The sequence below is a fragment of the Triturus cristatus genome, chromosome 6, assembly GCF_964204655.1.
Source record: "Triturus cristatus chromosome 6, aTriCri1.1, whole genome shotgun sequence".
NCBI classification, from domain to species: domain Eukaryota; kingdom Metazoa; phylum Chordata; class Amphibia; order Caudata; family Salamandridae; genus Triturus; species Triturus cristatus.
In genome coordinates, this window is record NC_140589.1 from 1,352,675,218 (window position 1) to 1,352,699,671 (window position 24,454).

The following is a 24,454-nucleotide window of genomic DNA, read 5'->3' on the forward strand; positions in this document are numbered from 1 at the left end:
CCAAAACAAATATTTCTAAACTCTTCCCTCTGACTCTTCCCCTCCAAAAAACCTTTTTACTCATCCAAAAGCCTCCTCCTACTGCTATAACCTAAAAAAATAAATCCTTCACTCTTCTATCCCTCCACTATCCTTTTCAATCAAAAAATAACAGACTAACATGTTCACTTTTCTAATTCCATATTCCACTATACTTATTCACAACTCATCCTTTATGGGTTCCATAGTAGCGTGCTACTCGCCAAAAAACTCCTCATCAGGGTTACAAACGCTGTATAAATGCAAACCTTTTTCCCTTTTTTACCCCTCCCCAACCCTCCTTAATCCAAATAACTGACTAACATATCCACCACTCAAACTACTTCATATTTCACTATACTCATTTTCAACACTAATCCTTTATGGGTTCCAGAGTAGCCTGCTGCTCGCCATAAAAGCGCTTCAACACCCCATCAGGGGTAACAGGTGCTATATGAATGTAAACCTGTCTTTCCCTCCTATCCCTCCGCTATCCTTCTCACTCCAAATAACTGACTAATATCCACCACTCAAATTACTTTCATATTTCACCATACTAATTCACCACTAATCCTTTATGGGTTTCCGGAGTAGCGTGCTACTTACCAAAGAAAAAAAGCGCTTCAACACCCCATCAGGGGTAAGAAACGCTATATAAATACAAACCTTTTTTTCCTCTTCTATCCTTCTGCTATCCTTCCGAATCCAAATAACCGACTAACATATCCACCACTTAAAATTTACTTGCATGTTTCACTATACTAATTCAACACTAATCCTCAATTGTTCCGGAGTAGCGTGCTACTCGCCTAAAAGCGCTTCGACGCCTCGTCAGGGGTAGTAAGCGCTATACAAATGCAATTACAATACTATACAATATATGAGGCTATTAAGCCAAGCCTTTGTTCTAGGGGTGACTCTGCTGCCCCAGTGTAGTGCTAGCTCCCTTTTCGCAAGTAATAGGGCAATGGCGATAAATTTACACAGCTGTTTAGGGAATTCACGCACGTATCCCCGCAGGGCCATCTCGTGTGTGGGGGCTGTATCATGGAGAATCATACATGATAAAATTGTGTAACTAGCTCTCCAATACCTCCCGATCTTTACACAATTCCAGGTCATATGGGCAAATTCAGCTTGTTGCACTCCACGCTTAGGGCACGTGTGTGGTCGGTTGGGATCAATGGAGTGGATTTTCGCAGGGGACATGTATGCTCTCCATAGGAACTTAAAGTGAATCAGCTTGTGTCTACTATTCAGGGAAACCTCTTTAGTCTGAGTGCAACAAAAGGACCAATGCGAGTCCTGTATTGGGTGCCCCAGATCTCGCTCCCAGGCCTCCCGGATCTTGGCATCTCTACCAGGGACCAAAGTCATACAGGCTCTGTATAATTTGGAGATGAGATGGTCACCCCCTTTGCTCGTAATCAATAGTGTTAGTGGCAAGAAGGTTGTGGGCTCTAATGGGAACTCAGTAATTTGTGCTCTAAGCGCTCTACGAATTCTACTGAATACCAACTGGTCCATAAAAGATGCTTTGCTAAACCTCACTTCCTCTATACTAGAAAAGACGTAGCCCCCCGGAAATAGATCCCCAACCGTTTCTAATAAATATGAGGTGAAAGTGAGTTGAACCAGCTTCTCCTCAGTAATGGGAAGCCATGGATTATTAACAATCGGAATTGCAGAGGAGTATAGGGAGCGCCCGCCAGTCACTCGTGCTAATTTCTGCCAGGCCCAGCTAGTGGTGGACACTGTCTGAATGTCCCCCGGGGTCTCTAGGGAATCCCTTTGGTAATACCGTTTTCAACGGGGCTGGAAGCACGAGATCGGCCTCAGGCCTAGTATAAGGAATCCGTGCGTCGGGGTGATACCAAGAGTGTGCAAAGCTGCATTGCACGACTAAATAGTAAATCTGAAAGTTAGGAACCCTGAGTCCTCCTCTTTCATACGGTAAAGTCAATGTGTCCCAACTGACTCTGGCTCTGCCACCTCCCCAAACAAGCCTGATAAGGTGGGAGCAAAGAGTACGAAAGAATCTGTTGGGTTACGGAATGAGAATGTTGGGGAATAGGTATAAGAACTTGGGAAGTACCACCATTTTTATGATTGCTACACGACCAGCCAGTGAGAGCTTCAACCAAGGTTCCACCTGGCACCCCAGCGTATGTAGTGCAGGGCCATAGTTGAGTAAAATAATCTGCTCTGTCTCCCTGTGGACCTGTATTCCCAAATACTTAACCGACTCGTTGCACCACGCCAGGGTAAACTCACAATCCCACTTAGCGGTACACAGCGTTAGAGGAAACATTTCTGATTTTCCCCAGTTTATACCCAGGCCTGAAAATCCACCAAAGAGGAAGACCTCCCTGACTAGCGGATCCAGATTCTCCTGTGGATGGTGAATGTAAAGAATAATATCATCAGCGTAAAGTGAGATTAGGAGAGGGCCCGTCTTAACCTGAAGCCCCCTTGGCAGGTGCCGCTCTTGCAGTTGCCGGACCAAAGGGTCAAGCGCTATGATGAAAAGCAGGGGAGAGAGCGGACAACCCTGTCTGGTGCCGCGGGTGAATTTAAACTGAGATGACAGGTTACCATTCAGCCTAAGCCTGGAAGTGGGTGCAGTGTAAAGTAGCGAAGTGAGGTCGGTGAAACCCTCTGGCATGCCCATCTTCCTCATTACTGCTATAAAAAAAGGGGGCACTCCAAAGAATCAAAGGCTTTTTCAGTGTCGAGTAAAACGGCAGCCGCCGGAACTTCCTGGGAAATCTATGTATAACTGCGAAAAGTGTACGCAGATTCAGGGCTGTCGATCTGTGTGGGACAAAGCCCGATAGTGCTGGAGATTTAATTCGATCTAATAACAGGTTCAGCCTCATCACAATAATTTTTGCAAGAATTTTATAAACAAGATTTAACAGTGACAGGGGTCTATATGAACCACAGAGTAGCGGTTCTTTACCAGGCTTAGGGAGAAGGATTAATACCGCTTCGCGCAGTGTGGGAGGGAGCTCCTTTCGTTCAAGGGCTTCACTATAGACCTCAAGAAGGTATGGAACTAAGAGAGCCTTATAGGCTTTATAAAAATTGCCAGTGAACCCATCAAGGCCAGGGGCGGTCGAACCATTCATGGCATCGATACCGCTGATAATTTCGTCAGTGGTGAAGGGTTCAGCGAGAAATTCTTGCATAGCTTTGTCAAGCCATACTAGTGCAATTTCTGCTAGGTATTCATTGCGGTCCTCAACGCTGTGTGTCACACGCGTCGAGTACAAGTTTGAATAATAATCCAAAATTTCATCCTGTATGTCTGGAGTGCCTGTCAATATCTGTCCACGTGAGGCGCGGAGACCAGCTATATACGATTGTCCCGCCGGGGGTCTCAGTAGCCACGCTAAAGTGCGGCCAGGCCTCTGTCCCTCTCCATATCGCTGTGCAATAGCATATTTACTTAAAAAATGTGTCTCACGCTCCGCAGCTTCCCTAAATTCTGTTAAAAGGGACAAATGGCAGCCATATTGAGCCGGATCGGCCTGCCCGACTTGTTCCCGATCGAGTAAGTCCAGTTGCTTTTCAATGCGAGCTAGTGTACACTGCAAGTCCCCCAACACCCCAGTGTGCTTGGAAATACAGAACCCCTCGTAAATAAGCCTTGAATGCTTCCCATAGCGTGGCCCAGGACTGAACTGACCCTTTATTCAATTAAATAAATTTCACAATAGCTTCACGAAGATCCGCCCGGTACACTTCATCTATCAACGCCTGCCCGGGGAACCTCCACTGTCTCTCACAACCCTCCGGTCTGGGGATCCTGACAGTTAAAGCGACTGGGGAGTGGTCAGATAGCGTTCTAGGTAACTGCTGGGATGCCCGATACCAGGTTGCCAAATTAGGAGATACAAGCCAAAAATCGGGTATCATGATGCGCAGAGTAATGGGTATATGCTAATTTCCCTGGTCGGCAGTGACGCCACACATCTGATAGAGACTAGGAGCCGCAGATTCCTTAACGTAGAATTATCCCCAGGCGTGAGACTGGACCCGGAAAACTTTCTTGCCCAGCATCTCTGCGCGACGGGGGACGGCACCTCACGACTCCGCCCCGACGTCCTCCGCGGGCATGACTTCAGCGAGGTCACATAAGCCCCACCCCGGCACGCTGATGTCAGTTTTCTTCTTTTCCGCGTGCAACGCGGACCCGGATCGTGTTCCTGGCCTTTTTTCAGGACTTCTTTTTACGCTTTAGCGTTTTTCTTGGGAACAGTGTGCGAATGCCTTCGGGCTTTAAGACGTGCTCGTCTTGCGAGCGCCACATGTCGGCGAAGGACCCTCACCCCATCTGTATGTGGTGTTTGGAGTTGCACCACGACTCCACGGACTGCGCGGCTTGTCAGCAGATGAAGCCGAAGTCCCGGCGGGAGCGCCGGATGAAACTCCTCTCGGCCCGCATGTCTAGGTCGGCGACAGCGCCGCGTCCGTCTCCGACATCGTCCCTCTCCAAGACCACAAGGGCATCGCTCACCTGTTGGTAAGTGTCGCAGTTTGTCCCCGAGGCCCGGTCCCCGGCCTTTTGGGCAGTCCCACGTGTTGCCACCCTACCCGCCGTTCCCTGGTGCAGGGGCGACCAGAGCCCAGATGGAGGCCTATGCGGCGGCCTTGCAGACCTCTTTGGCTCCTCCTTCTTCTCCTCTTCTTCCTGGGACGTCTGCAGATCCCTTGCCATGTGCGGGGTCTTCTGAGGCGTCGCCGGCGCCGACCGGTTCGGCTCCAGGTTCTGGAGATGTGGTGCCGTTGGAGTGCGGCCCTCCGGGGTTCCCTCCTTCAGACCACGCCGCCTCTGCCTCGCCGCAAACCCCCGCGGGGATCCCTGTGGTGTCGCAGGAGGTTGCCGGGGCTTGAGGCTCATCCTCGAGTCCCCCTCGGTCCTCTGGGCAGGCGGCGGCCTTGTCCGAGGACGAGCTGACACCGCTCAGGTGCTGGCGGCTGCTGGCCCTGGTGGCGCCGCAGGGGCTGGCTAGGGGCCGGGGCGTGTCCCCGGGCCCCCCTCATCCCTCCACGCAGGCGGCTACCTCATCGGAGGTCGAGTCGAAGCCTTTTCGGCGCCATTCCTTGGCCGCCCCGGCTCCGACCCCGCCCCATTCTCCCACGGCGCGCGGCGTGGCAGAGGTCGTTTCGGCGTCCCCTTCGGCGCTGGTCGACGTTGACCCGACGCCGGGGGCGGACTCTATGGCGTGTCGTTGATTCGTCTTCGGACGCCCCCTCTTCTCCAGAGGTTCAACAGCTGTTTGTTTCATCTTCTCCGGAGACGGGACGCCGCGTCATGGCTTTTTCCCCAGCGTCTTCCAAGGACGGCTTTTCACCGTCACCGCGCCCGCAGTCTTCCCCGGAGGCGCGATTTAGGTTCCCCACTCGTCGGTCAACCCTCCCCCATTCTGAGCTTGGCCTTTCCTTCCTTCGGTTGGGCTGGGAGACGGCTGCCTTAGCTTACAGCCGTCGCCCACGGAGGAATTGCTTTCACCACCGTGTGGCCCTACGGAGGCGAGTGCTGCCTTCGCCCGGGCTGTCTCCACGGCTGCAGGAATCTTGCGCATGGGCGATCCGGCTGCCCATTTCCGCACGGATCATTTGCTGGAGGTTCTCCGTCAGGGCTCTCGTGGACGGAAGTTGCTTCTTCCCTTTGAGGCTTCGCTCCATAATTCTCTCTTGGGGGCGTCCTGCCACGGGGGACCCGGTGCCCCAGCCACTTCTGCACCGCCACCGTCCTGCTCCGCATGATCCTGTGTCTTTCCATCCATCCTTCTACCAGGGGCCCTCTTTTGCAGACCGCCTTTCCCTTCTTGCCACCGATGTTGTCTCCCATGGGAGGCCCGGTGGTTGGATTCCTGGGGGCGCAACATCTTCGCCTCCTCCAGTGCTGCTTTGCGGGCGCTTAACACGCTTTGTGTATTGGCCAGAGCCACTTCTTACATAACATAACATGTGTATTTGTAAAGCGTACGTTCACCCAGAGGTCTCTTGGCACTGAATAACAGATGTTCATTGTTACCCAACTCAATGGTACTCATTTTATCGACCTCAGATGGATGAAAGGCTGAGTGGACCCGCCGGGATTTGAACCTGTGACCATGAGGTAGAATACAGGCCCCTGCAATGGACGCATTAGTCTACTGAGCCACCAGACCCGACTTCTTGCTTATGGGATTCGGCGGAGTACCTTCTGTATTCCGCTTCTCAGGATGGTGCCTGCGTTGATCTGCGGCACCATTTGTTGGATGGCCGGGAGCTGGCGGCGTTTATTCTTCGCGCCGCTCTGGACGTTTCTGAGGTGCTTGGTCGCACCATGGCTTCTTCAGTGGCCCTTCGTCGCCATGCTTGGCTGAGGGATAGTGTTTTCCCTGAGAACGTTAGAGAACAGCTGGTTGACCTTCCCTTTGATGGTGCTCTTTTGTTCCTCGCCCCTGCGGATTCTGCCTTTCAGAGGTTTCTTGCGGGCCTTCGCCCTCCTCCTCCCCCTCCCCTCAGTGACCTGGATGTCGGTCTGTGCTCTGGGAGGTGTTCTCCCATTGTTTCCTGGGGCCTAGTCACGAGTAGCCCCAGTTGTGTGTTCTGTGTGGTTGGTGTGCCTTTAGGGTCCTTTCGTTGGCCCTTTGGTGCTGTTGGCTGCTGGTCCGGCCCTTTTGTTTTTTGACTTGTGGTTATGGCTGTTGGTAAGCCCGGTAGGCCCTGAGATTGGGCCTTCTGTGTCTTCTTTATTGGCTGCTTGGTAAGCCGTCTGCGGGTTTTTTCTGCAGGTCTTTCTGTTTTGTCCTCTGCTGTGGAATTCTTTTTCTAAGAGGGGTTCCCGTGGTTCTTGGGACGTATCCTACCCTTTGTGGGGTTATGTGCTGGGGAGGTGTGGTCGCCCTTTCGGGCTCCTTGCTCTCCGTGCCGATTGTCTTGGAGCAGCTTGCGCTGGGTCCGTCCTTCTCCTTGTCGCTACGTCGCTCGGCCGGTCTGGCCTGCTGTCTGCGGCATCGTGTTGTGGCGGTTCCGCACTTCTGTCCTGTGTTTCGGCTTGGTCCTCTGTCTGATGCTCCAGAGGGTTTGGCTTTCCTTGGTTTCTGTGTTCTGGTGGCTGGCTTGGCCCGTCCTCCGTCTCTCTCTCTCTCTCCCTCTCTTTCTTTTCTGCCGGTTTCCTCCCCTTCTTAGTGGGTCAATGTGTGTGTTTCTGGCCCGGCCCCTCCCTTGGGGTGTGTCCTGGCCTTCCCTGGCCTCTGCCTTCGGCTGGTGTCTGCCTTGTCCTGGGAGTGCTGTTCCGTGGTGTTGACAGATGCTGGCGACGCATGCCCATGCAGGCCTGCTTTTTCTACTCCACCGTTGTGATCTTTGATGTGTTCCCTTGTGCCCCTGCCTCTGGTTCCGCTGGGGCTTTGCGCAACAGTGTTTTTCTTCTCCCGCCTGTGCTGTTGGTGGTGGAGCCGTTCCGGCCTTGCCCGCTGCTTGCGGCCAGGGTGTATTCCGCTCTTTTCTATCTCTGTGCATGTGTTTGTTGCGGTGGGCCCTGCCTCTGGTTCTACCTTTTCTCACTGGGTTCGAGGTGGCCCTTGTGTTCCTTGAGGCTTTTGGGGCGCTGTCTGCCCCTGCGGGGTGTTGGGCGTTCTCCCTTGATTGGGCTTAGGATATCCTGACCTTTTCCTTCTTGGGCCCTGGGTCTCTCCTAGGGGGGAGGCTCTATCGCAGGCCCTCCTACCTTCTGGGTATGGCTAGGGTATCTATTCTACGTTAAGGAATCTGCGGCTAGTAGTCTCTAGCTGCAGATTCCTTCACGACCCACCCTTCCTCCCCGTTCTGCGCGGACCCTCAGCTTGGTTTTCTGCGCTCGCCTCCCTCTGGGTGGCTTGTCTTCTTTGGGGTTCCTTTTCGTTTTCTTTCCGTTGGGCTTCCCTCCAGCTGGTTTCTCTCCAGTGTAGGGGCCTGCTTTTGCTCTTTTTACCTTGTTGTTACAATTTCTGATCCCCTTGTGGTCTTCTACGTTGGGGGTTCTTTTGCCTGTCCTTGGCCTCCTGCTCTTTTCAGGGGCTATGGCCCTCCTTACCTGTGTAGTCTGGGGGTGGGTTGCTGTTGCTCCTCTGTTCAGGGCTTGTGGCCCTTTGCTGTGTGGTCTGTGGTTGTAGACTCTCTCTTTCTCTTACAGCGCTTTCCAGTGCTTGTGCCTCCAGACTGGCTATCGCCTTGGCTTGCACGGTGGTTCCGCGGAGTGGTGCTTTACGCTTTCCCTGCTGTGGCTTTACTGCTGTGGCCTTCTGATACTTTGGTGCTGCCTGGTGCTATCACCTTGGCTTGCACAGTTGTTTCTCAGAGGTGCTCTGCTCCTGCTTTGGCTTTACTGTTGTAGCCTCCTGGCGCCTCAGTGCCAACTGGTGCTGTTCCTCACCTTTTGACTCTCTCTTTTTAGTTTCTCTGTTTTTTTCACACACTGTTGCCATGCTCTCCTCGGTTTTGTTGTGATGGCTCCGCGTTGTGGCGTGGAAAAGTTCTCCGAAGCAAACTGATGTCATCGTGCCGGGGTGGGGCTTATGTGACCTCGCTGACGTGACGTCGGGGCGGATCCGCGAGGTGCCGCCCCCCAACGCGCAAAGATGCTGGGCAAGAAAGTTTTCCGGGTCCAGTCTCATGCCTAGGGATAATTCTACGTTAAGGAATCTGAGGCTAGAATCGTCTCCATCAGATACATCGTTACCGAAGGTAAGTAACTTGTACATCAAGTATACCAAGTGTATCACACAATTCCTGTAAAGCTTTCTCATGCAGGATCTAGTAGGAGGTTAAAGTCCCCTCCCATGCAAATGTAGTCTACGTCCAACTGTACTAACATGCGCATGTAGATCATGAAAAAAGTCTGGGCTGTCGACATTAGGTGCATATACACAAACGCCATGCAATCACCCATTAAATGTCCCTTTAGCATTGTGTAGAAAATTGGAAGGGCAGGCGTCTATGAATCAATACGGCCGTACCTCTGACATATGTGCTGTAATTCGTAAAATAATGATAGAGACCCCACGACGAGGCAAGGCAGTTCGTAGCTGACTCTGGCAAATGTGTCTCTTGTAGAAATGCGACATCAACTTGGTGCCTCTGTAAATAATGCAACACCTGTTTCCCTTTCCTCGCATTGTTTAAGCCCCGTACGTTCCAGGTGATCATTGTTAGGTCTGAAAAGGTGGACAATTTACCCCACACAGACTTGCAGATAATTTAAGGACAACAGTGTTTGTGCTTCATTTTGAGAAATCAACAAGCTACAATGAGTAAACTGGAGAAAAATTAATGGTTCCCTTTGAAAACAAACAACCCCACCCTCCACCCCCTAACCCCCACCCATCCTTGCTTACCCTAGTGCAGGGAATATCCCTACTGACTAAGAGATAGAACGTAACTTGTACCCACCATAGATAATAAGGAAGGAGTACATCAATATACATTCCAACTAGTATATCAAATTTGAAAGTGATACACACTTGGGGTGCGGCTACGCCGCGCCAACTACCCAACTTTGTAAGAGAGCTGAACGCACATTGTTTGCCCTGAAACACTCAGATTAATTAGTCTTTATGTGCTGAAGGTCAGCAGATCTGATCATTCTTTTTTTAAAAAACATTTTTAACGGAGTTTTATATAGCGCAAACTTGACCAGAAGGTATCGGGTATCAGAGCGCTTTACACAAGCACCAGTTACGTTACATGAGGACACATTCATTTTTGTTAGGCACGGGGAGATTGAGTGATTTGCCCAGAAGCACAGGATGTTGCGCGTCCTTGCCGAGACTCAAACCCGGTTCCCCAGATTTGAGGTCAACTGCCCTTGCCGTTAGACCACCTCCTCTCCATTCAGAGGAGAATAGTTCCACACTGGCCACCGAACCACTGTATGGGGGAGAAACTCTTGGAAGGTCCTTCCCATGGGCGCCACTGTTCCCTTTATAGTCTCGGCAGAACTCCTGTACCGCTGTAGGGGTATCAAATACGCAGGACCTCCCCATAACATCCACCGGGTAAATCATGCCATACCTGTGGCCTAAGTTGCGGAGTGTAGGCTTCACTCCAGTATATTTCCTCCTCGCCTCCTGGACCATAGCAGTGACGTCCGGGAACAGCGATATCGTTGATCCTTGCCAGGACAGAGTGCCAGCTTCTCTAGCCATCCGTAGCACTTTATCCCTGTCCCGAAAGTTTAAAAGGCGGGCTATGATAGGTCTAGGAGGACACCCCTGGTTGGGTGAGGGCCGAGGGAGCGATGCACTAGCTCCACCAGGAAAGTGGGGGTAAAAGACTCCTTGCCATAGAGGTCTAATAGTAGGGTTTCAACAAAAAGATCTATGCAGCCTGTGTTTGTGGACTCAGGAACACCAAGAATGCGTACGTTGTTGCTTCTCGCTTCCAAATCTTCGTTCTTCATAGCAACATTCTTGAGGATATTTTTCATTCGGTCCAGACGTTTGGTGGATTGGGCGGCTCCATCCTCCAGATCGGACACCCTGCCCTCTGCAGTGTCCAGACGTCTCTCATGTGCATATAATTTAGCCCTCATTGTATTCAGGTGTTTCTCCAAAGTATCAAACCGCCCATCCAGAGCCTTGAAACCCGCTCTTAGTTCTTGCATCAGGGCATCCGCCGTCGCGTTGTTCGGTCAGCCAAACTGCAACACTCTTTGCTTAGGGTCCTTTCGTACCATGATGCAGCTTACGGTCCAGGCCATATTTAGCAGCTGCCCCAGAGATCACGGAGCTTCGCCACGAAGATTGGCTCTAGTTGTGAGTCTCTCATCCCCAAAGTCAGCCAGAGAGGACCGCATTGCACCAATCCGAAACGTGGTGGTTCGGCTCACCGTGAGATCAAGAGTTCAGGCAACCCAGCGCAGACAGACACACAGCGCCACCCAGGCCACGAGCACCAAGATATTGCTCCAAGCAATGCAGGCGGGCTAGGGTGCAATTCCAGGTACCCCCTGGTTAGGCAGCAGTGTAAAGTAAAGCACAGGCCAGGCCGCGAGGGAGAAGCAGCCCCGGCAATCAGCAACTCCAATTGCAGATCAGGCCTGCAGCTCATAATCTGCCCTCGGGTCTCACATTTCTCCGCGCTGCCCAGGCATCAACCAGTACTCCCCTAGCACCCACTTAACTGACCCGACTAGTTGGGCGGCTGGACCCCAGGCTCGCCCACGGCCCCTCACGCCGCGGGGCCTCCGGGAGCAACGCGGGCCGGCCTACCTGTGGGGCGAGGAGTTGACGGCAGAGATCAAAGTGTCCTGCACCGCGCAGCGCTCTTAATCCGCACAATAGCTCTCCAGGCTCCACCGCTCGCGGACAGCTGCGAGGTGGGCCCAGTCGGACCAGACAAGTGTGCGTGCACCGTCCACGCATCTGATTTCACGTTGAGCCGGCCTCTGGCCCTGCAGCCCCGATCACCACATCTCCCGATCGGGAGTCACGCATCAGTCCGGCAGATCAAAACAACCAAATTGCTGGGGGGCATACTGCTGTGCCCGAATCCGCCGCCGGAAGGAAGGATGGCTTGGATTAGTGGCAGGATAGGGCAAGGATCGCGGAGCTTCAGCGCTACACGGCCATCTTGGTCAGTAGCCTGGCCACGCCCCCCTCCTAGTTAATATTCATTAGGTATGTCACAATTTTAATCCTCTACCATTGGCTACAATCTTATGTATGGTGGCCTTCATGGGATAACAGACTACCAGCCCTATGATTGTATTTCAAAATTGAAAACATTTTTTTAAAGCATACTGATTTTCTTAAAGGAAAGGGGCTGCAAAAAAATATATATTTTAAATGTTGTCAAACTTCATTAAGAGTTACTATTGGTCACCTAGAAAAACTGCCTAATTCCCAAAAAGTTGCCACCCTGATTCCCAAAGCAGAAGGTATCCAAAGGGGACCCCTTTGCAAATCAGCTACCACTTTGACTTGGAAGTTGGTAACTGGTCAGTATTTAGCAACTGTCTCATGACCAGGTCACAGTTTGGAAGAAAGGCCCAAAGTGCACGCTTTCCAATTTGTGATTCAGTTGAGGCCAGAAACCCATTTTGCATTTCAGGAAAGCTTTTTTGAATTGCAAAATGGTGTTAGTGCATCAGAAAAAGTGGATTTGCAGTTCCAAACCTTGCATTTTAGGCACAATCTTTGTGTAAGTCGAAGAAGTGCAAAAAGTCCAAACAGTGATAGACTTGTTTCTGCCACCCTCAAACTCCGGAGAGAAGGTGCAAGGGCATCGCTGTGCCACTTGGTTTTGCTTCCAAACACCTGATGAGCATATTGCACATCTGGTCCTGATGCAACCTAAATTTTCGGGTCCGCTGGTGACGTTGGAGCAGATCAATGCTTTTAGTTAGGCTATGCTGTGCAGATTTTGTATGCTTCTGCACCTGTCTGATGTGCCCTCAGGTCAAGGGATCCGCAAAGGCCTTCAGTCAGGGTCCTGCCAGCAGGTTTGTGGTCAAAAACATCTCTGCCTCTTGATACCGATTTGGGTTCCTCACTGCCTTCGGTGCAGAGTTCAGTTCAGACTGCCCTCCCTGTGCTGGTTCCCCTCAAATTAATGCTGGTTCTGACACTGCCAGCTCCGGAAGCGGATCCACCATTTATAATGGTTTCTAAACAAAGCAAGCCTTGGCTCCAACAAGGCCGTGTTCCGGTCCCACCGAATTGCAGCTAATAGCAAACCCTTTGAACTCTGACACATTACCTTACACCAGCTCTGATGAAGGAGAAGAATGTGTCTCATACTATGAGGACGATTTGTACAGAGAATTGCAGGATGCAAAAAGTCTGGACACCTCTCCAGACACTGGACTTGTCTCTCCCCTGGCCCTGCTACAGAGGAGAGTGCTTCTTTTGTCATTCTTATGCTTCGGGCTGCTGAGGTCCTTGATCTAGAGCATCCTGCAATGGAGGTCGAAACTAACGCTCTGACTGAGGTTCTTCTGTATGGCCAGGCACCTACTGAACCTCTCCTGCAATTTAACAAAGCCCTGATGGGTACCCTCTTGGGTCATACCATGCTCTGACCCCCCAATCAATAGGCAGATAGCACGTCGCCACAGAGCAGCACCGGGTGATCCTGACCTCTTGACCCAACACTCCATAGGAGTCTAGTAGTTCAGTGACCCACGTCTTGTCTGCTCTAGATCCTGGAGATTGGGGTATAGAGTTTGATCAGCAGGATGCATATTTCCATATCCCCATCCTGCAAATCATTCTAAGGGCTATGTCCTGCCTTTCATCTCTTCCCCACCCTGTTTTCCCATCATGTCAAAGAGACTGTTAATTAACTGTTCTTCAACCTTGCTGCAAGAAGTCAACCTTCTGCTGGCCAAGGGTGCCACTGAATTGGTGCAGATGTTAATGAGAGGAAAGTGGTGCTATTCGTGCTACCTTATTGCACTGAAGAACGAAGGCCTCAGGCCTTTCCTGGACCTCTACCCACTGAATTCCTTTCTGTGGAAACACAAATTTAGATGCTTACACTCTTTGATATTTTTCTGTTTTGAACCTCGGAGACAGGATAGTGCAAAAGGACTTGCAGAACAGGTATTTTCATATACCTGTCCTACATTTTTACAGGTGTTTCATGCAGTCCACTGTGGGGCCAGAGATATTTCAGTTTCCCATGTTCTCCGTCTGGTTTTTTGTGTGTTCATAGAAGCTATAGCGTAGGGGCGCTAGAGGGCACCAGACCAACATGGCCGCACATCCGTGAGGCTCTCGCCAGCCGGGCGATTCACTGCTCCTCCAGCCCATCCGCACGCATGGAAACCCACATTTGACGGTTACTAATTATCCAGCTTGAGTCGGAGCACACTCGCTGAAACTTCTGGGCCGTTCTGTCTGCCGGCTCGGGAGATAGTGGCGCTATTCCCTCCCGCGGGCGAAGCTACGGACCATCCTGTGAGACACTGCCGCCGTGCGTGTGCACGCAAAGCCAGGGACTCTCCGTGGTCGGCAGGCCGCGAAATACAGACGCGGCAGCGCGGACTACGAGCGGGAGATAGTCTATCCTGACACGAAGAGGCCGTTGAGATGCTCACTGAATGGAGGTGAGGCAGAGACTGGCGTGAGCGGGATCATCAAGCCCAGGTCGCGAAAAACCCACAGGGGTGGAGGCGAAATTCCCGCACTGCCCTCACGGGATGCGGCCTCTGAGGGGTGGAGAGGTGGTGATCCCTCTATCGACGCGAGCTGTGGCCGCTGGGTCCCGGTCCTCCTCTAGCTCGTGGTGGTGCAGAGCCTGCCCTCGGGGTACAGCGCGTATTACCTGCCTTGGTTCGAACGGGAGGAGAAGACTACATTGGGTGGAGGCCTGCATTGCGAAGTATCGCACCCATAGCGCGCCGGTGGCTGCCCACTCGAGGATCGAGACTGGGGAGGACTGCGGGAAGAACCTTGCAGGCTCATGCCTGGGGCACCCTCAGAGGTAATGGGGAAGCTCCCACACTAACACTACACAGCTTGGCATACGATGGGGTGGAAAAAAAGGGGGTGCTCCCCCTCAGAGCTTGTTGGGCCATTATCGCTAAGTCTCGTCTAGTCCCGGAGCTTGGGGCAAAGTAACGGCCGCCATCGAGTACAGTGCAGATTACTTACCCCCATACTGCCGTGAGGAGGTGTCTCCTTCAGGTAGCGGACATCGATGCTACGAATAGCCTGAGGTCGCCCCCCTTTGATCGTCGAGACCATCCGCCTAGTATATAGCGCAGGTCAACGTCCCTGGGAGGTGGAGAGAAGCACTGGACGAGCCACTTCTCGTGCCCCGCTGTAGGGCTCTTGCTGATCCTGCGGGGCGATTGGGCGGCAGGGGCGCTTCGTACTAGATCTCCTGCGCTGGAGCCTGCCTCGCATACATTACCAATATGGGGAAAACAGACACTAAACAATCCAAGCTCCCCTTTGAATCCCACAAAAAAAAAAAACGTGCTCCGCCGCCGGAGGATTGCGACTCGGATGGGGAGGATGGCGCAGAGGTGGATTGGAAGGCGCTCCTGCTTAATATGCAAACTAGTCCCACCTTCATTAACTCTAAGCTCGACAATATGTCTAAACGATGGACTCTGTGGTGCATCGCCTTGATCAACAGGAGGAAAGAATGAAGGAGTCGGAGCAGAGGATTTCTGGGCTAGAGGATGGGGCGTCGGCCACTGCCACCAAAGAATCACAAATGGAGAGACTGTTGAAGGTGATCGCCGACAAGAACGAAGATTTAGAAGCGTGGTCGCGCCGCAACATTGTGCGCCTTATTGGTCTTGCAGAATCCACCAACGTGGGCAAAATGGAACACTTCATTGAGACACTATCGGCTGACCTTTTTGGCACGGAGGCTTTCTCCCAACAACTAGTGGTGGAGCGGGCCCACCGCATCCTGGGCCCTCGTCCCACACCTGGAGCCCCCCCCTAGACCTGTCATCATCTGTTTCCTGAACTACAGAGACCAGGATACCCTACTACGCCTTGCCCGGGAGAAACAACCGGTCCACTTCGAGAACACCACTCTCTCCTTCTACCCTGACTTCACGCAGTCGGTGCAGGATGTGCGACGTAAGTTTGTGTCAGTTAAGAAACGACTTCTCCAGAGTGGCATCCAATACTCTATGCTTTATCCGGCTAAGCTACGAATAGTCCACCATGGTAAGCTGCACATATTCCAAGACCCATCTCAAGTGGAACACTTTCTAAAAGACCAAAAACGACCTCAAGAAGCTACCCGGTCCCCCTCAGGGAGAGCTCATTCCCGCTCGCCTACCTCGGCTTTGGACTGATGGGGGGTTTCATTGCTGTTTCTTTGTATGGCCATTTCCTTAATCCCACCTTACGATATGTCTTATTGTCAATGACATAGACTGCTCTGCACATTGGTTTAAATTGATTGCCTAACAGTCATTAGGTTTTACTGCTTTCAGGGTTTCCGTGATGTTGTTTAGCACCAGCTCGCCCTGGCACCTCCCTCCCCTTCCCGCACATACCGCTGGTTACTGAACCAAGCGGGCAGCGGGTGTAATATCGGGGGAGTTGGAAGGCAGGTCTGGACCCCTTGTGTCCCCCAATTGGGTGTGCCCCAACAGGGAGATGATTTGGTATTTTGGGTTTGTACGGGGTGGGAAAGATGCCCGGCATGATTGGGATGTCGGTGTGGGTGGGTGGGGATGTTCTCAGGGAATTGTTTGTGTTGGTTAAATGTGGAACGGGTATTGTTGCAACGCATAGAGCTGACCTACCCCCTGACAATTTTCGGTACAAGGTAGCACCAGGAAAGGTATTTGACAGGGCCCACTTTGACCTATTATTTTCGTATTGGAGGTATGAGTCATGCTAGGAACGAGGATATTAACGCAGGGGGACTGATCTCCGCTGTCACTTGGAACGTTAGGGGACTGGGTGACCCAAGGAAGCGCAGACAGATTGTGGGTTCGCTGGATAGACTGAATGTACATATAGTATTTTTACAGGAGACCCATATGAACCCCCAGTGCAGAGGTGGCTTCGCTGCTAGATGGGCGGCGCACTCGGTCTTCGCACCGTACTCGTCTTATGCGAGAGGTACCGCTATCCTGATAAAAAGGAATGTCCCCTATACCCCTTTGGGAGATGCTGCCGACCGGGAGGGACGGTATTGTATAACTTGGGGGAGAATTGGCAATGAAACAATCACATTGGCCTGCTCTTATGGTCCTAATTGCAACGACCCCAGCAGCTTCATTGCCCTCTGGAACAAGATCAGGGACATAGGATCGACATTCCTGATATGGGGAGGAGACTTTAATGCAGTTCTTAACCCAGTCTTCGATAGGTCCAACCCGTCTGCACACCATTACACAAACACGCATAGATATCTGCGAGACATATGCGACACTCAGGACGTCATAGACGCTTGGCGACACTTACACCCGACTCTGACAGAGGGCACACATTGGAATACAGCACACGCCTCCTGGGCTAGATTGGACTACATTTTAATATCTCGGGGGCTGGCCCCCTCCCTGGCTGCGGCACAGCATGTGGGTCGCACGTTCTCTGATCATTCCCCAGTAATGGCCGGGTTCCGTTTACAGGACATAATGGGGAAACCACCTGCATGGCGACTACAACCCAACATTTTACTCGACGAACTCTTCCGTAATGAATTGAGACAAGACATTGAGGATTTTCTTTTACACAATAAGGGTTCGGTGGAGCGGGTGGCAACTATGTGGGAGGCGCTGAAGGTCACAGTGCGAGGTATTTGTATCTCTAAGAGCTCTGGCGTGCTGCGGGCATTGCGTAACACATTACATACACTGGAATGCACATTGCACTCACTGGAAACTCGGTCGGACTATGCTACCAACGCGGATGCCCAACTCCAATACCGAACAGCACTGACTGAATATAATTCCACTGCTGAAAGGGAGGTTAACTTCCGAAGTAAATACTTCAGGGCTAGGGCCTACGGGGAGGGAGAGCGCCCCGGGAAGTTCTTAGCTGGAGTCGTGAGGCCCCCCTCGACGCTCAAATTTCATCTTGGAGCTGGAGGGTGAAGGAGGGGTACCCCTGCGTGACACGCAATCGATCATGGCTGCTTTCACTACACACTATGCAACACTCTATACCACTACCAGGGTGGGAGCATTGGAAATGGATGACTATCTGAGGGAGCTCACTTTGGGATGGCTTCCGAACTATCAAATAGAATTCCTGGCAGAGCCCATTGGACTGGATGAAATTAAGGACGCAATTGGGCAGATGGCGCCCGGGAAAGCTCCCAGGTTAGATGGTCTGCCCATGGATTTTTATAAGGCTTATGTGGACATACTGGCGCCGGTGCTTCGAGAGGTCTTCCTAGAGGCACATGAGTCCGGGACACTCCCTCCGTCAATGCAGGAGGCTTTAATCACCTCTCTGCTGAAACCCGGAAAACCGCCTCAATATTGCGATTCCTATCGCCCCCTTTCACTAATCAACTGCGATGCTAAGATACTTATTCCCGGCAGGGCTACCTCACACAACCTTCGCACCCTTTTCTCGATATTGCAAAATGTCGACCCTGACTTACCAATAGTGGCAGTCTTTTTAGACGCCACTAAAGCCTTTGACTCATTGGAATGGGACTATCTCCTTTGCATCCTATGAAACATGGGGCTGCCAATAGGCTTTACGAAGTGGATCGCCCTCCTTTATCATAAACCTGTAGCTAGAGTTGGGGTGAATGGCTGGATTTCTGAGGCCTTTGGGATATCGAGGGGTACTCGCCAGGGGTGCCCCCTATCTCCTTTGTTATTTGCCCTAGCAATGGAACCGTTGGCAGCCAGGCTTCGGCAACACCATCGAGACAAAGCTCTGCGCTGCCTCCAGAGGCAAGTTCTTATCTCCCTCTACGCAGATGACATTACACTTTACATTCGAGATCCCTCCGTTAACCTTAACCCTATTCTGAGGGAATTCATCCGCTTTGCTGGTATGTCGGGTGTTCACATCAACTGGGGAAAATCCACTATCTTCCCATTTACAGCGGCAGCACAACCCTTCCCCCTTGATTATCCTTTGCAATGGTGTGATGGTGAGGTCAGATATCTGGGCATAATGCTTTCTCGGGATCGCGAGGAACTAATGCGGCTGAACTATGGCCGTGCACTTGACCATATTCAAACATTCGTGACCAGATGGATTACGCTACCTCTCTCCATGGCAGGCCGAGCGTCCCTCATTAAGATGGTCGTTCTTCCAAAGCTCCTTTACCTATTTTTAAATATCCCATATCATCCGGGCAAGCCCTTTTTTAAACTCTTGCGCTCTGAGCTTATTCGGCTGGTTTGGGGTGGGAAGGAACCTCGTTTGAGCTCGGACATCCTGACTCGTCCATTCGCCGAGGGAGGTTTTGATTTACCGGAGTTTGAACTATACTATTACAGCGCTCAGGCCCATTATGTCCATTATTGGATCCATCCCCCTCCCTTTATGCCCCAGGTAGCGGTAGAACATTGGCTGGCAGATCCCATCCCGTTGGAAGGGGCGCTATTTAGTGAACCTGAGACACATACTGCATATCAATCCACTGTCTCCAGCTCAGTTCTAGCCTGGCGACATATTGCGAAAAAAGCCCAAACGACTCTGGCGTATTCCCCATTGCTCCCTCTGGCGTATCACCCTCTACTACCTCTGCTGCAGGAACAATTATTTAAGAATATAATGACCAAACTTAACATTAAGACGTGGGGGGATCTTTATCAGGGAGGACGCTTTCGTTCAAGGGCACACATTTTTGGTGACCTGACACCAACACCCATGGACACGTTTCTGTACATTCGGCTATGTAGTGGGATACAGGCGGTGACAGAGACGTTCCCTGACGAACCACCTACTTTGGATCCACTACACCAGTTGCTCAAAGCTGACACTCCTGCACATGCGGTCTCTAAACTATATCACTCACTGCGCACCACTCTAGGTCCAGAGCCTTGCAAAGCACGCACTAGATGGGAGGAGGAGTTGGGCATACCCATAGAAGACGAGCTCTGGCGCTTTTGCTGCCAACAGACTGAGCAAATCTCCTCCAGTAGTAGATTCCGGGTTATAAATTCTTACACAGACTCTACTACACCCCAGCCCACCTGTGCAGGATTGGTCTCCGAGGTGATGACCTCTGTTGGCGCTGCCGTGCGCCGACGGCGGACTTTTTGCATCTAGCCTGGGGATGCCGGGAGGTTGCTAATTATTGGCAGCAAGTGTATTCTGGCCTTTCCGAGATGATCACACCCCATTAACTCCGTCCCCAACACAGGCACTTTTGGGTTACACGAAGACAATCAGGAGACCCTACCGTAGATTTACAACAGTTGCCTTTCTACTAGCGAAGAAACTAGTGGCATGTAGATGGGGGAGGGGCAGGGCCCCCAAATTCAAAGAATGGATACGAGACATGGTACACTGTCAGGACACTCTGCTCCAATACGCGGAGCTTCTGCCCACTGCCTCCAGACCGGTGGATATCTGGGGTCCTCTAAAGACTTACCTGTTGTCACACCCCACTGCGCAAAATGACGTCACTGTATATGTTAGTACAGGATCCACAATATAGTTCCAGTTGGGGGCACTATGGGTGATGTATCGTAATTTGACAGATATGGGACTTGGGCTGGGTGGGAGTTTTATGCTATCACACCCATTTCAACTCGTTCAAGTTACTGGGGTTTTTTCCTTGGACACGATTTGTAATGTTGCCATCAATGGGAACCGGGCGAGATGGGTTGCCCTAATATTGATGTATCCCTTCCCACGTACTGATAGCAACATGTAGAAATGTGATTTTCCTCCCCTTTCCTAGTTTGGCCGATATGGGCTAAATATTATTATTATTTCGTGGCACTGTCAACTTGTTATATGCTAAGTGATGCTACTGTACACTGTGATACCAACGTATGCAAACCTTGTACATGTTGTTCGGAACAAAACCACATAAATAAAGTTTTGGAAATAAAAAATAGAAGCTATAGCGTTGGTTGCTGGCCACCTTCAAAGTTTGGGAGTACATGTGTTCCTCTACCATGACAAATGGCTGCTCAAGGCTAGCTCATCGCAGTCAGTCGTGGACCACCTCTAGACATTAGCAGAACTCCTGACAACTTTGAGGTTTTCTGTGAGCAAGTTGAAGTTCCACCTGAGCCTCATGCAGCGGTTTCCCATCATTGGAGCTGCACTAGATTCTGTGTCATTTTAGCCTTTCCACCACTGCTTTGACTCCAGAACATTCAGGATATGATCCAGATGTTTCAGGCTCAATCCTGGGTTTCAGTGAGGGTGGCTCTGATGCTACTTGGACTCCTAGCCTTGAGCATCCTCTATGTCCTGAAGGCCAAATGTCATGTGCATAACCTTCATTAGAACCGCAAGTCTCAGTGGTCCCACCATCAGTGCTGCCTCTTTGACTCCATCAGATCTCGCAGGAGACAGCATAGGATCTTCTGCAATGGCAGACTGATCTACGGCAGGCCACTTTTACTTTTCCACACAGACTTCACAGGTGTGAGGAGGGGGCAGGAGTTGCACGTGGGAGATGGAGATCACAAGCCTCTGATCTTTGGTGTAGAGCCAGCTCTATAACTGTCTTCTGGAGCTTTGAGTGATCCCTCTGTCCTGAAAGCTTTCCTGCCATCCATCAAGGCTAGTGCAGATTCTCGCAGACACCACTTTCACCAAGGAGTCCTGAGTCCTGTTCCAGCAGGCACTAGCTCTCTGGTGGTGGTTGGATCAGCAGAACATTTTTGGAGTAGCCAACTGTCTAGCAGGGTTTCTGAACGCCAGAGGAGACCAGCTGGACAGCCGTCATCTGGCGAATCAAGAGTGGCATCTCCATGCTGCGGTGGTAATGGACATCTTCTATCACTGGGGCATGCTCTATGTAGGTCTATTCACCACCACAGAGAATGTGCATTGTCAAAACAACTCTGGACTGGAGTTTCTAGGAAATTCACTGAGAAATACATTCTGAGTGCGATGGGATATGAGTCTCTTGTATGCATTCCAGCCTCTACCTCTCCAGCCTCGAGTTCTTAAGATGATCAGGACAGAGCAGGTCAGAGTCACCTTGATCACCCTGGACTAGGCCACGATAGTATGATATAAAACAAAAAGCTGTTTCATTTTACAGTCATTGTTTTGTAATTTATTGCTTTTTGTCTAATATTATTGTCATTATTGTTCTTATTGTTTTTTGCTTTTTGCTTTCTGTATTGCATTGTGCTTTATTGCTATTTATTAATGTCATTATGATGTGTGGTGCTGATAATATGTTTCATTTCTGTTCTATTACTGTGATTTAATATGTAATATATGTAGTCTAAACAAAATGTAAAATGGACATTTTTATGTCTTCTAAAAAATAGAAAAATTATTTAATAAATGAATTGATCAAATATTTGTACACAGTTGGACGTGGGCTTGACTTATTCTATGGACATATTGCCTAACATTGAAGTATATAGGTGTAGGAAGCTTAGTTTGTTTTGTTGAATAGTTTTATTTCCCTGATCTCTTCCTCGCAAATCTAAAATATTCAGGGTCCCTCTGCTGTAGTCCGTCCACGATAGTATGATATCCAGAGCTCCTGAGCATGACCATTTGCCCTCTGATCCTTCTATCTCTTTGTAAGGACTTCCTGTCTCAGCAGTAGAATAGGGCCCTACATCCAAATCTCTTCAATTTACACACATCCAAGCATGGAGATTGAGTAGCAGTAGTTGAATGTGTTGATCTGCCAAGTCTGATGGCCGTTGTTATCCTTGCAGCCATATGCCTTTAGGTGATATCCATCTTTGCAGGGCGCTGGGAGAAACTAGTTTTCTGGTGTGTTGGTCATCATACTAACCTCCAAGAGGCCAAACATTACGCTGTGTTGTTGTTTGTTCTATCATTGGGTCATCCAAGTCCTGCAATGGGCACTGTTAAGAGTGATCTCTTGGCCCTTTCGGCCTTTTTTCTGTGTACCTAATCAACCCTCTCTGTTTAAATCACATATTGTGATGCATTTTATCAAAGGTCTAACTCACATCTTTCCCTTGAAGCCATGTGTCATGCCACAATGGGATTTAAACTTAGTGTTGACATTTTATTTTTTGTGCCCCTTTTGAGGCAATGCCATTAGCTCACAGTAACTACTGAAGCTCAAAACAGTATTCCTGATTGTCTTGATTGAGCTTCAATTTCTACATTTGACCAAACATAAGAACTTTGTGTGGATGATCTGCTCTTCATGGGAATATCAGGAGCAAAGAAAGGAAAGTACTCTGTCAAAATGAACAGTCCTCTCAATCAAGATCTGCTAAGCACTGGCCAAGAAGCAACCCTCGAAGGCTTGTAGGCTCATTCCACCAGGTTCAAGTCCGTCTCAATGATATTTGCAGAGTGGGTGTTGGTTCTGGACATCTGCCAGGCTGTGACATGGGCACTGGATTACACATTCAAGAAAGATAATAACTGGACATTGAAGTCTGACCGAAGAGCCATTTTACCTGCTCGTTCCTGAAAAACTTCCTAATGTGAGTGAGTGAATGTCTTGAGATCCACCACCTATGTAAGGTACTACTTTGGTATCTATTCTAAATGTGAGGATTCTAAGATTAGAAGAAGCCATCCATCTGTTAGTTACTTACCATTGGTAACGCTCTTTCAGATGGATTCTATATCTAACTGCAGGTTCCTCATTATGCTCATACCCCCCCCCCCCCCCCGCCCCCCCCCATTCTGTTGACTGTACTCCTGAACATCATAAGATTCCAAGTTAGATTTTGGCTTATTGTCAACTGCAATTTCTTAAGTGTTCCGCGTCTGAGGGCACGGAAGGTGATAGATTAAGAAACTGATGTCAGCGTACAGGTATGTCTCTTACATGAGGCTCTGTTCCGTGACTTCCAGGGCGGTACAGAGTAACTGCGGAATGATACTGCACCCCCTGTCCGCCCTCTGAAGCATTGCTGAAAATTTCTCTGAATCCAGTCTGGTGCCTGGGAATATTCTAAAGGTGAGGAATGGGCAGTAAGATAGCGTTACCAGAATTTGCATTAACAAGGTATGTAACTTGTTTGTCTGCCCCTGCAGATTTCTCTTTACATTTGGGAAATGCTGTTATATGTGTTTTATCAATCATAAACTTGGGTATTTTTTATTGTTGTGGTGTGTAAATGTATACGAAAAATATCGTTTTTAACTGCTTGTTGTGTTGTTACTATATTCCCATTGATTCTTGTGAGTGCCATTTCACTCATTTTCTGTTATAATTATACAGCATAGGCTGAATAGAACATAACATTGGCATGGCTAATGTATTGTCTTCATTTTACTGTTTTTATAAAAATATTTTAATTTGGTGTTCTTGGTGTAATTAACACATAATACACAATTTCTTATGTTGACTGCTGCCTATAGGAATTGAAGCTTGATCAGAAAACCCCATTGAGGGTTCTTCATAGAAGACCTCTAGCTGTCCGGACACGTGTTATCCATACAATGAAGACAGATTATGTAGATGAACACCATTTCCGCCTTTACTTGAAAACTCAAGCTGGAACGTATCCTTTTAGCAAATGAAAAGTGAAGACATATATTTAAACTGAGCTAGCAAGAGATTCAGTTAGCTATGTTGAGATAACTGAAAAATCCACCTCCCAGAAAAGATTGCAAACTATAGAAAAAAGACCTTTTTAAAGAAGCCAATGTACAAGTGGGGTGCTCCACTATGTTGGGTTTTTAGGCTGTTCTGTTCTTAATGTATGCCATCCTGTACCTATTTGTGCCCGTAATTATAGCACATGCATATGTGGCAAACAACAATGAGAATTACTACATTTGCTATAAATTGACATGACATAATGATGATGACATGATATCATAACATATTGGGCCTTATTTAGATTTTGGCGGAC

The 24,454-nt window shown here is 50.0% G+C and overlaps 1 protein-coding gene across 1 annotated transcript in view; it reads left to right on the forward strand.

Annotated features, from left to right (window-relative positions):
* The window catches only part of PUS10 (pseudouridine synthase 10), a 339,122-nt gene that overhangs the window by 263,037 nt on the left and 51,631 nt on the right, over positions 1–24,454 (forward strand). Inside the window, exon 16 of the mRNA XM_085612358.1 lies at positions 23,958–24,100. Coding sequence (XP_085468484.1) covers positions 23,958–24,100 — 143 coding nt within the window. The remainder of the gene's footprint in view (positions 1–23,957; positions 24,101–24,454) is intronic.